General features: G+C 35.3%; 3 protein-coding genes across 7 annotated transcripts in view; 1 reads left to right on the forward strand and 2 right to left on the reverse strand.

The window, feature by feature from the left end:
• The window catches only part of capn5a (calpain 5a), a 29,282-nt gene extending 24,337 nt beyond the window's left edge, over positions 1–4,945 (reverse strand). Inside the window, exons 1-2 of the mRNA XM_077193926.1 lie at positions 4,728–4,945; positions 1,954–2,126 (exon numbers count right to left, since the gene is read on the reverse strand). Coding sequence (XP_077050041.1) covers positions 1,954–2,118 — 165 coding nt within the window. The 5' untranslated portion in view covers positions 2,119–2,126; positions 4,728–4,945. The remainder of the gene's footprint in view (positions 1–1,953; positions 2,127–4,727) is intronic.
• LOC143696984 (uncharacterized) overlaps positions 1–8,691 on the forward strand; it is a 118,773-nt gene extending 110,082 nt beyond the window's left edge. The window contains exons 1-3 of one of the 2 annotated variants that reach the window (XM_077193933.1): positions 5,509–6,253; positions 6,543–6,767; positions 7,346–8,691. In XM_077193933.1, coding sequence (XP_077050048.1) covers positions 6,545–6,767; positions 7,346–8,256 — 1,134 coding nt within the window. In that variant the 5' untranslated portion in view covers positions 5,509–6,253; positions 6,543–6,544 and the 3' untranslated portion in view covers positions 8,257–8,691. Of the gene's footprint in view, positions 1–5,508; positions 6,254–6,542; positions 6,768–7,345 lie in introns of those variants that run through there. The other variant, XM_077193934.1, reaches the window with a different exon arrangement.
• dcun1d5 (DCN1, defective in cullin neddylation 1, domain containing 5 (S. cerevisiae)) lies at positions 8,495–13,823 on the reverse strand. Of its 4 annotated transcripts, none has more exons than XM_077193936.1 (11): positions 13,703–13,823; positions 12,928–12,987; positions 12,763–12,797; positions 12,549–12,651; positions 12,389–12,471; positions 11,698–11,768; positions 11,483–11,574; positions 11,274–11,382; positions 10,259–10,363; positions 9,967–10,069; positions 8,495–9,334 (listed from the first exon to the last, which is right to left on the reverse strand). In XM_077193936.1, exons 3-11 carry the CDS (start codon positions 12,779–12,781, stop codon positions 9,276–9,278), a joined length of 744 nt encoding a protein of 247 aa, XP_077050051.1. In that variant the 5' UTR covers positions 12,782–12,797; positions 12,928–12,987; positions 13,703–13,823; the 3' UTR covers positions 8,495–9,275. The 4 variants fall into 4 exon arrangements, with proteins under 4 accessions (XP_077050051.1, XP_077050050.1, XP_077050054.1 ...); XM_077193935.1 differs by having other exon boundaries at positions 12,389–12,480; XM_077193939.1 differs by having other exon boundaries at positions 12,755–12,797.
• Positions 13,824–13,855: the final 32 nt, after the last annotated feature.

Genomic DNA, 13,855 nt, shown 5'->3' on the forward strand with positions numbered 1-13,855 from the left:
CTGCGAGTTCTTCTCTAGTGTAAATATGAATAAGGATGGCGTCAATTTAAACCAATTCGAGCCCGATTCAGATCCTGACAATGTTAACAAACTAGAGGACAGTGCAGAACGGATTTCATGCACAGACTTTGCAAGCACGGATTTCACAGGATGTTTCAGAATGGTATCAGAAAATTAGCTGTTCTCCATAAAACGTGCAGCGCACAGATACACGTTTTAATTTTAATGTTCAGGATCAGTGTTTTAAATAAATTTTAACCACTCTAAGTTTTTCAGCCTTAGGAAGGTCAAACAAATAAGTTTTGGAAATGTTGTGGACAAAACCACATCTCTTGACATAGCGACAACACTGTCTTCTCTAGCGCAGCTCAACCAGGCTTTGTCCCTTTTTTGCGTATTCAGTGGGCGAAGATTATTTAAATGAGTACCATTGTGACTTACGGAAACGATCCGGAAAAATCGCGTTGTAGTTCTTGAAAAGGGGATTATGTTAAATAAAATATCTCCTTTTGGAATGGATTTTGAGCTTTGTTACCTTGCAGATCTTTTTATGCTCAAACAGAAACATTACACACTAACTAAAGTTAAAAAAGTAGAAAAGCACAATAGGTCCCCTTTAAGTGTTAAATTATATTCATGAGATAAATAATAAAATAAGGAAAATAGACCAATATTTCAAATTTATTAATATGTAGATTTCTTAATAAAATAGGGAAAACAAATCAATAATTCAGATCTATGGAATAAATCGGTTTCTAAAATAATTTGATTTACAGTGCCTAGCATAAGTGAACACACCCATGCTAAAGTTGACTAAAAAGAAGAATAAAAAAAAATCATATTTTGGAAATTGATCTAAATGCCTTTATTTAAAAAATAAGGAAAAATCGAACCTTTAAGGACACCAATATTCTTTGTGAATGAATAATGTATCGTAAATTAATAAATGTTCTTCCTTAAAATACAGGGTGCATAAGTCAGGACACCCCTATGTTAAATTCCCATAGAGGCAGGCAGATTTTTATTTTTAAAGGCCAGTTGTTTCATGGATCCAGGATAATTTGCATCCTGATAAAGTTCCCTTGGCCTTTGGAATTAAAATATCCCCACATCATCACATTCCCTTCACCATACCTAGAGATTTGGCATGGGGCACTTTCCATAAGATCATCTCTCAATGCAAATCATACCAGCTATTAGCCTAACTGAAATAAAACCATGCCAATCTCTAGGTATGGTGAAGGGTGTGTGATGATGTGGGGATATTTTAATTCCAAAGACCAAGGGAACTTTATCAGGATGCATAGTATCCTGGATCCATGAAATAACTGGCCTTTAAAAATAAAAATCTGCCTGGCTCTATGGGAATTTAACATATGGGTGTCCTGACTTACGTAACCTGTATTTTAAGGAAGAACATTTATTTATTTACGATACATTATTCATTCACAAAGAAAATTGGTGTCCTTAAAGGTTGGATTTTTCCTCATTTTTTAAATTAAGGCATTAAGATCAATTTCCAAAAGATGATTTTTTATTCCTCTTTTAAGTCAACTTTAGCATTGGTGTGTTCATTTATGCTATCCACTGCTTTTAACAATGAAATTGGGAAAATAGACCATTATTTTCTGAAGAAATTAAGCTGGAATAAAAAATAAACACAAATGCAACAACAAATTCACATTATGCAACACGTGACTCACATTATTTGCATCTAAATCATAAAACAACAAATGCAAAAAGTGCTGCACGGGGTGTAGAATCCGTGTCCCGGTGCTCTTTGGGTGTAGGGATAGTTCAATTCATAAAAACATATCAAGACAAGGCACTTGAGAATTTAAGAAAAAATATAAAAAGCCTTTATTCAATCATGGCTTAGGCATTTAAAAACAGGTAACAAGGTGTCAGTGTGTCAATTCAAAAAGAATTTGCATCTGAAATTGTTCTATATACCTTTGGTCTCTTCCATGTGACTTTCCCAATGCGGTTTTCACGATAGAAGAGCGACTGGTCCACCGGGAGGAAGAGTGGGTCTTCAAACAGAGTCCTGTTCTGCCGGCACTGTTTCCTCAGGGCTGAAAACTGCTGCCCTTCAAACGGCTTCACTGACGAGAACATCCTGCAATCTGGAACGACACAGACACAAGATCAGAATGCAGGAATGTTCTGACGGCGCTGGGATTACTTTACTGCAATATCTTCTACATTTGCCTGATCTGTTCCGGTGTGAGTCTGTGTTTTCAGAGGAAATACTAGGGTAGTAATTCAGAACAAGAACTGAGTTATGAGTGTCATTTATAGAACAGCACAAAAAGGCGAATGTAGAAACACTGTTCTGGATGGGTTTCTCTGGCGTGAATAACATTCAACACAGTTTGACGCTCAGTATACAGCGCAAATTTCTGGTAAAGAACACAAAAATTAAATCCCGGAAGCTTGGACATTCTCCCAAACATATCATTTTGTGTAAAAGACAATCATATATATTTCCATACTTTCCCCAGTTGATTGTTTTATATTACAAGTTTTCTGATTTGTTATGTTTAAATATGCAAGTGAGCTAATCGAATTAAATACTCAATTGCATAAATGTCCAGCACCGAAATCTGAACTGGATAAAGCCAGGTTCAAAATTCTGGTTTCATTTTGATGACATATTAGAGTTAAAGGTTTTTTACAGAGGGGATTTGTATACAAATCAGAAAATACATTTAGAAAAGAATACTAAAAACGTTTTTAGTTCATGTTTTTTCTGTAAAAACCTTCAGAGTATAAATAGAAATACACCTGTAAAGTTTGGTTTATGTTAAGCTGCTATAGTGGAGATTTCGGTCTCAAATGTGAAGCCTTTAAATATATGGGTTAATTGAAATCTACAGAGGCAAATAGATAAAGTGTAATACTTAAATTTTTATTTTGGATGTTATCTTTCCACTAGTCTAGTCTGAAAGAAGACATGTTATGGAAGAGAAATCCCAGGCCTCTGGGTTTGGCCTGTATTGTCTTTCTTGCCTCAAGAAAATAATATGCAGAATGATGATCAGTCACATGATCAGTGAAACATGAGTCAGTGTCAAACTGTCAAACCAGAACAGCCTTTTACTGTATGGTTCTGCTTTTTATCACTCAGTGGTCATCCTGCAGGATGTGCAAACACTCACTCACATCACCGTAAAAGTATTACACACGACTGTGAGAGAGGAAACATCGATACGAATCTCAGATTAATCTGTTTAAGACACCATACACCCATCCAGAATGGAACCACACCATCCAATAGACAGCACAAAAGATCCTGGTTTCTGACAAACACAATATTAATCCCTCACAACACATGGCTCTTCATTCTCGACTATCAGGATCACGAGAATGAGTCAGTGATGGTGTGTTTTAACAAAGGGTGCGTCTTCAACTGGTGACACATTTATTTGGGCTGTTTGAAAGGCCTCAGAAAGTATCTGGACACTTAAAATGTTTCAATGCATTAAAAAAAATATATCAAATTATGTTATCTTGCTACAGGATCTTTTTTCTTAATATTTCAAGATGAACATTTACTGTTAAATCATGTTCAACCGTGAAAATCAGGTTTCTGAGGAACGTTTATTTGTCTATCTCTCAATCATATTTCATCGCATTAAATGTTTTGCCCCCACACAAAAAAAACTACAGATTAAACTAAGCATTTACATATCATTTAAGACATATTATTGGAAGATATAGAGTGACAAGTTTACAACTGATATTTATATGCATTCTCATATCAAAATATATGCATTCATTCATTCACATCAAAGATCTCATTGACTTACATTACATATTATCAGAATTTCATCTTTTTGCCCAAATTGCATATTTCTGCTCCTTTTGGGCCTCTGAACAAAATTGAGGTTATTCTTACTATATCACATTCTTACAATATCATACGATATAAGTCATAAAAGCCTTTGTCAAATACGATAAAAACACATAGGTCTATGCAAACTTTTTTTTACTTTTTATTTTATATTTTGACTAAAGCTTCAATAACTGTTCCATTTAAAAATATATATATATAATTTCTCTGACAATTATTTATCAGACTTTATCAGACTTTTATCAAACAAGGTTGACTTTTATCAACTTCGCCTTTCTTATTTCTTCACTTTGGATCAGTTGATGTAGTTCAATGACAGACATTTAAGTATTCAAATACTGTTTGGGCCCATTGTAACTTCAACTTTTTGGGAACTGACTGAAAATGCATAAACAACTGTTATTGTTAGAGGGACAATGTTTTTATGTAAAAAAAAAAAGTTTGGAATGTAGCATTTTCAGAAGAGAAAATTCAGTACGATGCTGCATGGACTAAATCAAGGTTCCCATATTTTTGGCAAATGTTAGGGATTACTGAATAAAATAATAATAATGATAAATATTGTATAGAGACTGCACTCACAAAATTCCATTCATGAGTTTTTCGAACCAGGAAATCACGAAAAAATTTTTTTATATCGTTATGAACATAGAACCCTGTCATATGAATATAGCAAGTTCATTTACAGCTAGTTTCGGTGTACATTTTCAACATTCCACACACATGCAAACGAACTCAAAACATGTCACAACAAAAGCACTAAAAGAAGAGAAAACACAGCAAGAAGAGAGATGTTGAGTGTAGCCACAAGAAAAAATTTGAAAAGAAAATTTCAGTAAACATGAGCCAGTAATGTTGCAAGAACCATTACCTGCAAAACCTGCGTGTTTTCCCCAGCTGGTTGAGGATATTCAGATGAGTAATGAACAGATGTTTCTTTTAATTTACTAATTCATATGCAGATGAGAGACATTTACAGTTCAGAGACAGTTTTCTCCTCAAACCTCCAGAGACTGTAACCCACTGGACTGTGTTTTTCTGTAGGCTACTGTGTCTATTTCCTCGTGTCTTTCATGTTCTCTATGGTCTGAGTGAGGGAGGGGCCTTCATCGCGGGTGTTTCTGCAACTCATCCGCATTTATCAGAAGGGAAACAGGATGAAAAGGGGTTACCAAGCCACACAATCAAACTTTTCTGAAAGAGGACTACCTTTTACTCGCTGTTTCGAGTTTCACATTAATTCTATATCCAGTTTTCTATAGCCAGCTAAGCATAGCAAGACGACAAATTAAAGAGAAACACAAAACAAAACAGTTTCGCAAGCCATGGTGATTTTTTTTTACATTTACTGCTGCCACCTTGTGGCCAAACCCTGTGACGTTTCATGAGGATTGCTGTACAACAAAACAAACAAGCAGGTGGAATTGCGATTGCATTGCTGTGAAATTCAGTTAAAATAGGTTTTGCAGGCTGAAAGTTTCTATACATTTATTTGGTTGCATAATTATTGCTAGAATTTTTTTATTAGAGACCGCCACTGAAGTAAGTGTTGTTGTCACGTGATATCTGTTACTTTTCACAGCGCAAGTCACTATGGGCCAATACTCATTATTCGATGAGTAATTGTGTACGAAATGTGATCTGCCACATCCATACAAGAGCAGTAAATGAACCCTGACAATAAAGTTGATTAAATTCACTTAGCAAATGTATTTAGATTGAAAGAAAGAAAGAAAGAAAGAAAGAAAGAAAGAAAGAAAGAAAGAAAGAAAGAAAGAAAGAAAGAAAGAAAGAATCTACATCAGTGGGTTTGCTTCGGGACTCAAATCTTGCACAGCATTACAGGCATCGAGTGGATCAGTCTGTGCAGAAATACTATAGCTAAATTAGGCTAGACACACAGCCTCTGACATCAACAACAAAATACTCCTTTTTAAAATTCTTTATTTTTTCTGTTATAACAGTCATACGTTTCATGATTTGCATTCAGCAGTTTTCCCTGCTGTCCATGACTCATCAGAACAAATCTGTCATCCATTTTTGGAAAGCGACGCACCACAGAGAGAAATTCATCAGCAATTCATCAAAAATATGGCCTTTTTTCTGCTATGGATTTTTTCTGCCGTTGTATTGCATTTAATGGATACAACTGGTCAATTTCTTATTTGCTACTCTGCATAAATTTGTCACGGTGGAAAAGATAAAGAATGTTACCAATTACCTGAAACTCAGATTTGTTCAACCATAAACAACTTTAACCATTCTCATCCGCATGATATCATGTCTATTACTGAAGAGAAAAATGTTAATCTTTAAACATGGAGCACGAGATGAAATATAAGGGCTGTCATGTGAGGACTGTACTTTACTCTTATTGAGAACTACAAGACTCATTCTGTGAGTATTTGACTGGCTGATCTGAATGATACTTACAAATATATGTGTCATATATCTGTTTTGTTTTTAAATTAATTTTTCAGATGATAACAGTAAAACATTTTCTGATTTTCTTAACTTCAGAGTTTGTGTGTTTTGTGAAGACAAATCACAGTCATACTTGTTGGGGCTGCTGTAGATATATAATTTGACTTGGGTCAAAGAGCAGTTTTATACCAAATTATTGCCATAATATTGGTATAGCAGTAAAGTTTACATTGAAGTTAATGTGCATCTCTTTTTTTTCTAGAGATGGAGTTCAGAATCAGCTCTTTGTTGAGTTTGATCCTCCTTTGTAACTCTCCATGTATTATTAGCAGCAGAACAGAACACAGTGACATTTATGAGAGAAGCTCTCAACAGTTGCCAGAGACTCTGAGTCAAACAGACCATCTGCAGGTCAGAGCTGAAAACTCAGTTCACATTCATTCAGGAGAAACGCTGGTGCTTCAGTGCAGAGATGAAGGAAATGAAGGTGAGCAGCACAACATTTCTTTCTCTCTCTCTCTCTCTCTCTCTCTCTCTCTCTCTCTCTCTCTCTCTCTCTCTCTATATATATATATATATATATAGTATATATGAATTTAAAACACCATCAGGATAAGTTCTTTTAGTATATATAATTTAGTGTAACCCATTGTTATTTTAGTAACATTGATATATTAAACTCTCAATTATTTTTTAAAATTATTATTTTAATGTTACATTTTAATTCTAGTTGAAGTTTTAATAATTTTTTTACTAGTTTAAATTTGTCTAGTTCTCAGCCTATCAATTTTATTTCAGTTTTTGTTTTTTTGTTATATTCAAGTGAACATAAAGTGAATGAAATTATGAAACTAAATGAAAATTATCAACTTTTTTTCAGTTAACATTTAATGTCAAGCAAAAAAACGTGTTTTGTTTGTTTTTTTAAGTTGTAGTTGTGGATGAATATCTTGTGAAGGTTAAGTGCCTTCTTTCACTGATCATTTATTGAAAAAAGTTCAAGTTCCATTTTTAAGTGTTTCAAGCTATAAAAAGTCTTTTGATGTTTTATTCTTCCCTTTGCAGTGCTGGCACAGTGGTGGCAGACACCTTTTGGATTATTTGACGGTTGCAACCACCAAAACAAAGACCCAGTGGAAACATGCAATGGCACTTTGAGGATTTCAAGGGCCACATCCAGCCATGACGGACTCTATTTCTGTATCCATTTGGACAAGATAAGCAAAACAATTGTGCCTTACAGAATTAGTGTAGTGGGCTTAAATCCCAACATCAAGAAACTGAGGAAGACCAGAGAGGTTTACACCGACACGCTGTCAGAAAGCCATTTCGCGGCGGCTGTGGCATCATCAGTAATTGTGAGCTTTTTAGTGGCCTTCACACTTGGTGCGTTCAGTAGAACCTACATAATAAAGTGTCTACAAACAACAAGGGCTTGTATACCTTATAGAAAAGAAAAACACAATCATATCGATGGACAAAGCAACGTACAGACCACCAGAGAACCTGAGACAGTGTCCTTTCATAAAAACCACGGCACTGGAGAAGCCACTGTGGACATTGGTTTGGTTGATCACGAACTCAGTAACACTACTGATGTAGACGCTGTAGAAAATGCAGATGGCGGGGAGGACGATACAAACCAAACTCAAAGCTGTGAAGGTGAAGAACAAAACCAAGAGTTCAGATCAGTGGTTAGTCCACATCCAAAGAAGAAGAGCCGCGTCATTAAAGTGTACAACTATGACGAAGAAGGGAATCAATACAGCCACATCAAAGAGTCTGGAATGGAGGGTGAAGTCGAGGTCAGGCCAAAATTGAGAACGCAATCACTGACAAGACTCAACGCCATCATGAAACAGGCAGACTTCAAACCAGCTGAGAGCCAGTCGACTCAACCAGATGTTCCTTCCCACGAAAACAGTGTTTCAGCTACAGGAGACAGTGTCTCACAAACAAGTCAAGAGACATTGTAAAAAGTTTTTAAAAGGTTCATTTTGAGATCAGCATTGGCAGATAACTGGGTCTGATTGGACAACTGACTTAAGTGTCATTGTCAAAGTCCTTGTCAAGTGTCAATTTTTTGTTTATCTTTAAATTGCAAGTTAAATGTTTGAGACATTTATGTTTCAGAAGATTTCAATTTAAAATAAATGCTACTCTTTTGAACTATCTATTCATCAAAGATTCCTGAAGAAAAAATCCACAAAAATATAAAGTAGCACAACCGTTTAATTTTTTCTTTGTAATAATAAGAAATGTTTCTTGAGCAGCAAATCAGCATATTAGAATGATTTCTGAAGGATCATGTGACACTGAAGACTGGAGTAATGATGCTGAAAATTCAGCTTTGCATCACAGGAATAAATTGCATTTTAAAATAAATACAATTTTAAATTGTAATAATATTCCACAGTATTACTGTTTTTACTGTACTTCGGATCAAATAAATGCAGTCTAAATGAGCGTAAGAGATTTACTTTAAAAATATTTTTTAGAAAATCTTACTGATCCCAAACTTTTTAGTAATGTGTGTAAAAGTAATTTTTTTTATTCATGCTTCATTTAGATTGTTGAATAATGCTTTAATGCTCTAGCAGTGCTGTATGCCACTTATGTCCAGAAGAAAAATTAATTTACAACTGCTTTTTTTTATTACCTTTTCAAGACACTATAAACAAAGTAAAACTTTAAGGGAAAAAAAAAGAAGAAAGGGACAAAAATTACAGAGACTGCTCCCTCTCAGACAAATCATACAACACTGGCAATATAACTGTTGAAACAAATCAATACATAAGAAAAATATTTCCCCTTTTATTTGTCTTGTGATTCCTCCGAGCCATTTTCCTTTTTAAGTAACACTGTAAGAGTCTCTGGGTAGTGATGATCCGTATTGAGCATGGGACACTCCTCGAGAGGTTTGCCTGCATCGGGGACAGCCAGGGGCACACCGAAAAAACATATCTGATGTGCTTTAATTCAGCGTCTGGTTGTGCTATAATGCAATATTTCTGGCTTTATGCCACTCCACAAACTCATCCAGCATCACTGGCCCTGAAATCAGCACAGAGACAGAGATCATTAGCAATTTCACTGGAAAAGATGAATGGACGGATGACAAGACATCAGAGCTGCACGATTCTGGATAAATTGAGAATTATTTTTGCTTTTTTAAGACAACTAAACAAAATAACATGTAATTTACCAGAAGTTCTGACAAAATTTTAATTGCTGCAGTGTATTTAATTTTTAAAAATTAATTAATTATTAATTTGATGAATTATAAAAAATAAAAAAAAATCGTTTCATTACTGGATGAATCAGTGTTTTTGAATTAATCTATTGAATGATTCAATGACAAATACATTTTTTAAACAGTCACTTGTCGCCAACTACTGGTGTAACTGATCTTTATTTGAAGCATCTAGTTACTTTCGCTACCATAGACATCAGTGTCTATATATGAACTATGAACTTTTATCCCAGTACTTCTGCGATAATATAAATGAATGTAACTCTCTCTGGCGGCAGAGCAGATTTGAATTTTCCGGTGTGATTTTGTCAAAGGTTTAATAGACATAGCTGAAACGTTGTCATGTAGGAATAAGATCGCGTCTGTGTTTGAATCGAGATCGCAATCTTTGAACGATTAATCGTGCAGCTCAACAAGACAATCATAAACTTACAGGCTCCATCTTCATCATAGTTGCTCAAGTCTGTGTTAACTGTACGGCTGAACTCTAAGACGTTGTACCATTGGTCCTTGTTCATTACTTTATACTTTGATTGCTAGAGGAAAGATACTTCAGTTAGTCACGTTATTAAAGAACAAATACTTCTAAATTCAGAGTTTTTAAATGCATAGTCCACCAAAGCAAACCCCCAATTGGTTCAGTTTGGCTTTAAATGGTGTTTTTTCATCCTCTTTGGGGCTTGACAGCCGATTTGACAGTCTGGTTTGGAGAAGAGATGACAAACCTCCAGAAATTGGTGGAACACTGGGAACAGAGGCCACGTTCTTCCAAGGATCAGCGCCAACATGGATTTTGCAGTGTCCATATCAAGACTGCGTTGATCTTTATCCTAAAGACAAAATCAGATGAATATGTTGAAAGAACATCAGCAAAGGCTGGAAGTGGAACACACTACACGATTTTTAAAACCTGAACAGATTTTAAAACACTAGGCATTATACACTTGATGACTTTGTAAATGGTTACAGAGGAAAAACTGGGCATCGTACAATAAACGAGTGAGGATCATACAGTACCAGACTTCCAAAAACAACAACCTCAGACAGAAACACGCACCTCCTTGCTTGTATGAAACAAACATGGATGTGCAGGAGATGACCGCAGTAGTTGTTGTAGCGACTCTGTGTTGAGTCGCAAACGGGAAAAAAACGAGTCAAGCGCATTTAGATGCGGTCTTGGGTGGGTAGACACGGTCAGTATAGATGGACTCGTACTAATTATTCTTTTTTACAGATTGCAACGGGAGTTAGAGGTGAGTGGCGCAGTCAGTTGTTTTATATGTGCTGGTGAGTCAAAAATGTTGGATAATTTGTTATGTGTTCTGTTTATTTACTTTAGTATAGTTAATGTATTTGTATTGATAGAGGACAGCTTCGGTTTCAGCAGGAGCGCGCCATACACTATACGATATGTGTTCTTAAATCGGCTCAAGATAGCAAACATGTTTTGATATCATCTGACTGGATGGAATCATAATCTGAAGCTAAAAAATAGGAGTCTGTGCTCATCATACACTACGCAGTTTTTGGAGAAATCGATCAACAGCCCAAAGACTCATCAAGACTGCAAACGGGGCAAAAAAAAGAGCAAAGGTCGTGCAGTGTATTCCAGCCTTAAGCAGAAACAAATTCACTGCAAAATAGAAAAAGATGCACGCAATATTTATCTTAAAATGATTCATTTATCTTAAAATGGAAGTGCTTTTTTTTCTCTCACATCCTACTAAAAAAGCCTCTCACCCTGGCAAAGTCGAAGGCATATCTGTAAATGCTCTTGAATATAACTGGGTCATTCAGTTGAGAGCGTAAATAATCCAGTCTGCCTTGTAATCTCTCTGTGCAGTCACAACTGTAAAGAGAGAAGTGAAGTTTAATGCTAAAATCATAAAATACTTTTGATTTCTCATGATATATCCAAGCAAGGCATGTGACGTGAAGGTCATTCTTACTGTAGTGATGTCATTCCTTTAAGCCACTCTTCTTTTGTGAAAAATCCCATATTTGTTGCTTCAAGTTTCCAGGCTAAAACTAACATTACAATCTGAAGGGTCACAAAAACACAGTGCACATTATTTCTAATGATTTCTCATATTTTGGACATAAGACTGTCCCTAAAATCTAACTTCAGGAATTAGAATGAAATATATGAACGAATTTTGCTAACATTTTCTGGCTCAACTCCGATGTCCTCACAGAACTTCTCCATGCTTTCTGGTCCGACGATGTCATCTGACCCTAGACACAACAATAATCATTTCAAATACATTTACCAAAAAAAAAAAAAAAATCAAAATGGTCCCCATTTGACTTTCTTAATACATGTTTATGGTCTTATGGCTAATGATTGCACATAATTTAAACTAAAAAAGTAATCAAAATCTTTCAGCAATATTTCATAATTTGCTCCACCTCAAGCCATCTTATTTTTCAGTCCCTGCCCTTTAAATGTCATATAGACATATTTTACTCCATCATACACTGATATATTTTATTGATAAATACTGTTTTCAGTTTTAGGGCTGTTTCATGTTAATTGGCTGCATGCGTTTAAAGTCCACATGAAGTATGACGCATATCCGAGTATACGGCTTCTTAAAACAAGAAAAAAATGCGGGGAAGGATTTTGTACATCTGGAATTGGACATGATTTGATGGTTGGATCGTTATGGTTTGCTATTGCTGCGATGTAGTTGTAAGAGAGGGGAAGTTATTTTGATTAAAGATTATGAGGCAGATGAATTAAAAAAAATTATTAGTATGTGCATAGATGATTATGTATATTTGTTTGCATTATTCCATAAAAACAGTCCCGTTTGATTTCATGGTGACTTTAAGGAAAGCATTGATTCACATACCTGCATATTCGTAAAACCAGGCGAGACATTTCTTGTTCGAAAACTGATCCTCTGGGCTTACCATCCGTCCTGGAGTTTGTGTCCTACAATAACTGAGGGGATGATACAGTGAATATCTATAGAGTGAAAGATGCAGAGAGAAAGACAGACATATTTTTACCTTGTGATTTTGCACTTTCTGATGCTGGGATCTTCTGAGCCGGATGACTTTCTTTTCTTTTTCACGGGCATAATGGAGCTTCGGGTAAGTTGGTTTGTTCTCACTAAACAAATCACAATCAAACAGAACAAATTTAAACCGACAGTTGCATTCCTTCCTGTCCAATTCAATATTTCAGGGCCAATAAAAGCAGAAACCAGCTATACCTCTCTACCTGTGGGCACAGTGTCCATTCAAGTGTACCAGACTCTAAAACAAGAGGAAAAACAAAACGACACATTCATACTTATACTCAAATGCATGACTTATACAACCAACTAGATGTAAATCTTAATTCATGCTCAAATTCAAATATGTGCTGTCAAGATATAGGACTTACAAGTTACAGGGGAAAGATGTGCCACAAATATCTCTTTTCTTAACGTCTCACTTTTCTGACCTTTACAAAATGAATATAATGAGGTTTACCAGCTTTACATGCAACATATCTTAAAATATCATATCCTGCATGTGACCTCCATCAAAAACAACATGAATAATGATTTCACATAATCATTTTAAAATACGAGGCAAATCCTGATGTTAATGTGTAAAGCAGAATATCCATTTGACAGAATAAACAAATGTCTAGAGCAACATTTGAGTTTAAACTTCGTACTTAATACATAAAGTAATGTATTTTTCATTATTTTAAATTAAAATTAAAATGGCTGCGTATTACCATCACATTCATGCAACTAGATCTAGAAATTAATCGAATACCGAACCAAATTCCCCTGACACTGAACAGAACGTTTGATTTATAACGATCAAGTTTAATGAAAAGCATAATTTCAAAAATAAACAACTGAAAAACTATCAGATAAAACAATAAAAACTGACGCATCGTCTTTGTGGCTGTTGAAATGGCTGAACTGCTTAATGCCACAAGCCCGAAACTCATCGAAACGTGTGAAATCAATACAAATATAGTTATATAGAGGTTAAAAGTAAAAGAGCGTAAAACAACTGATGGCATGAGTAAAAAGAAACACAAACACACGCGTGTGCTATATGAACATCACCTCACCGGCTCATTTAAATATCACAAATAAACACAATAAAATACTCCACATGTACAACACTCAGTGTAATGAAGAGTGCACTCATCAAACCTGAATTATCGGCTGGTTTTAGTTCGTCCTCTTCAGTTTATTTGATAACAATTTCATCTGCGTTTGTGCTGAAATCTGCGACTGCTTCAGTTTCACACTGAACTAGGAATGAACACTTCCGGCTCCCCAGCCAACATAATAAAAGTCACGAAG

Source organism: Siphateles boraxobius, unplaced genomic scaffold (genome assembly GCF_051911475.1).
Source record: "Siphateles boraxobius isolate OS27281-9 unplaced genomic scaffold, OSU_SipBor_1 31, whole genome shotgun sequence".
NCBI classification, from domain to species: Eukaryota; Metazoa; Chordata; class Actinopteri; order Cypriniformes; family Leuciscidae; genus Siphateles; species Siphateles boraxobius.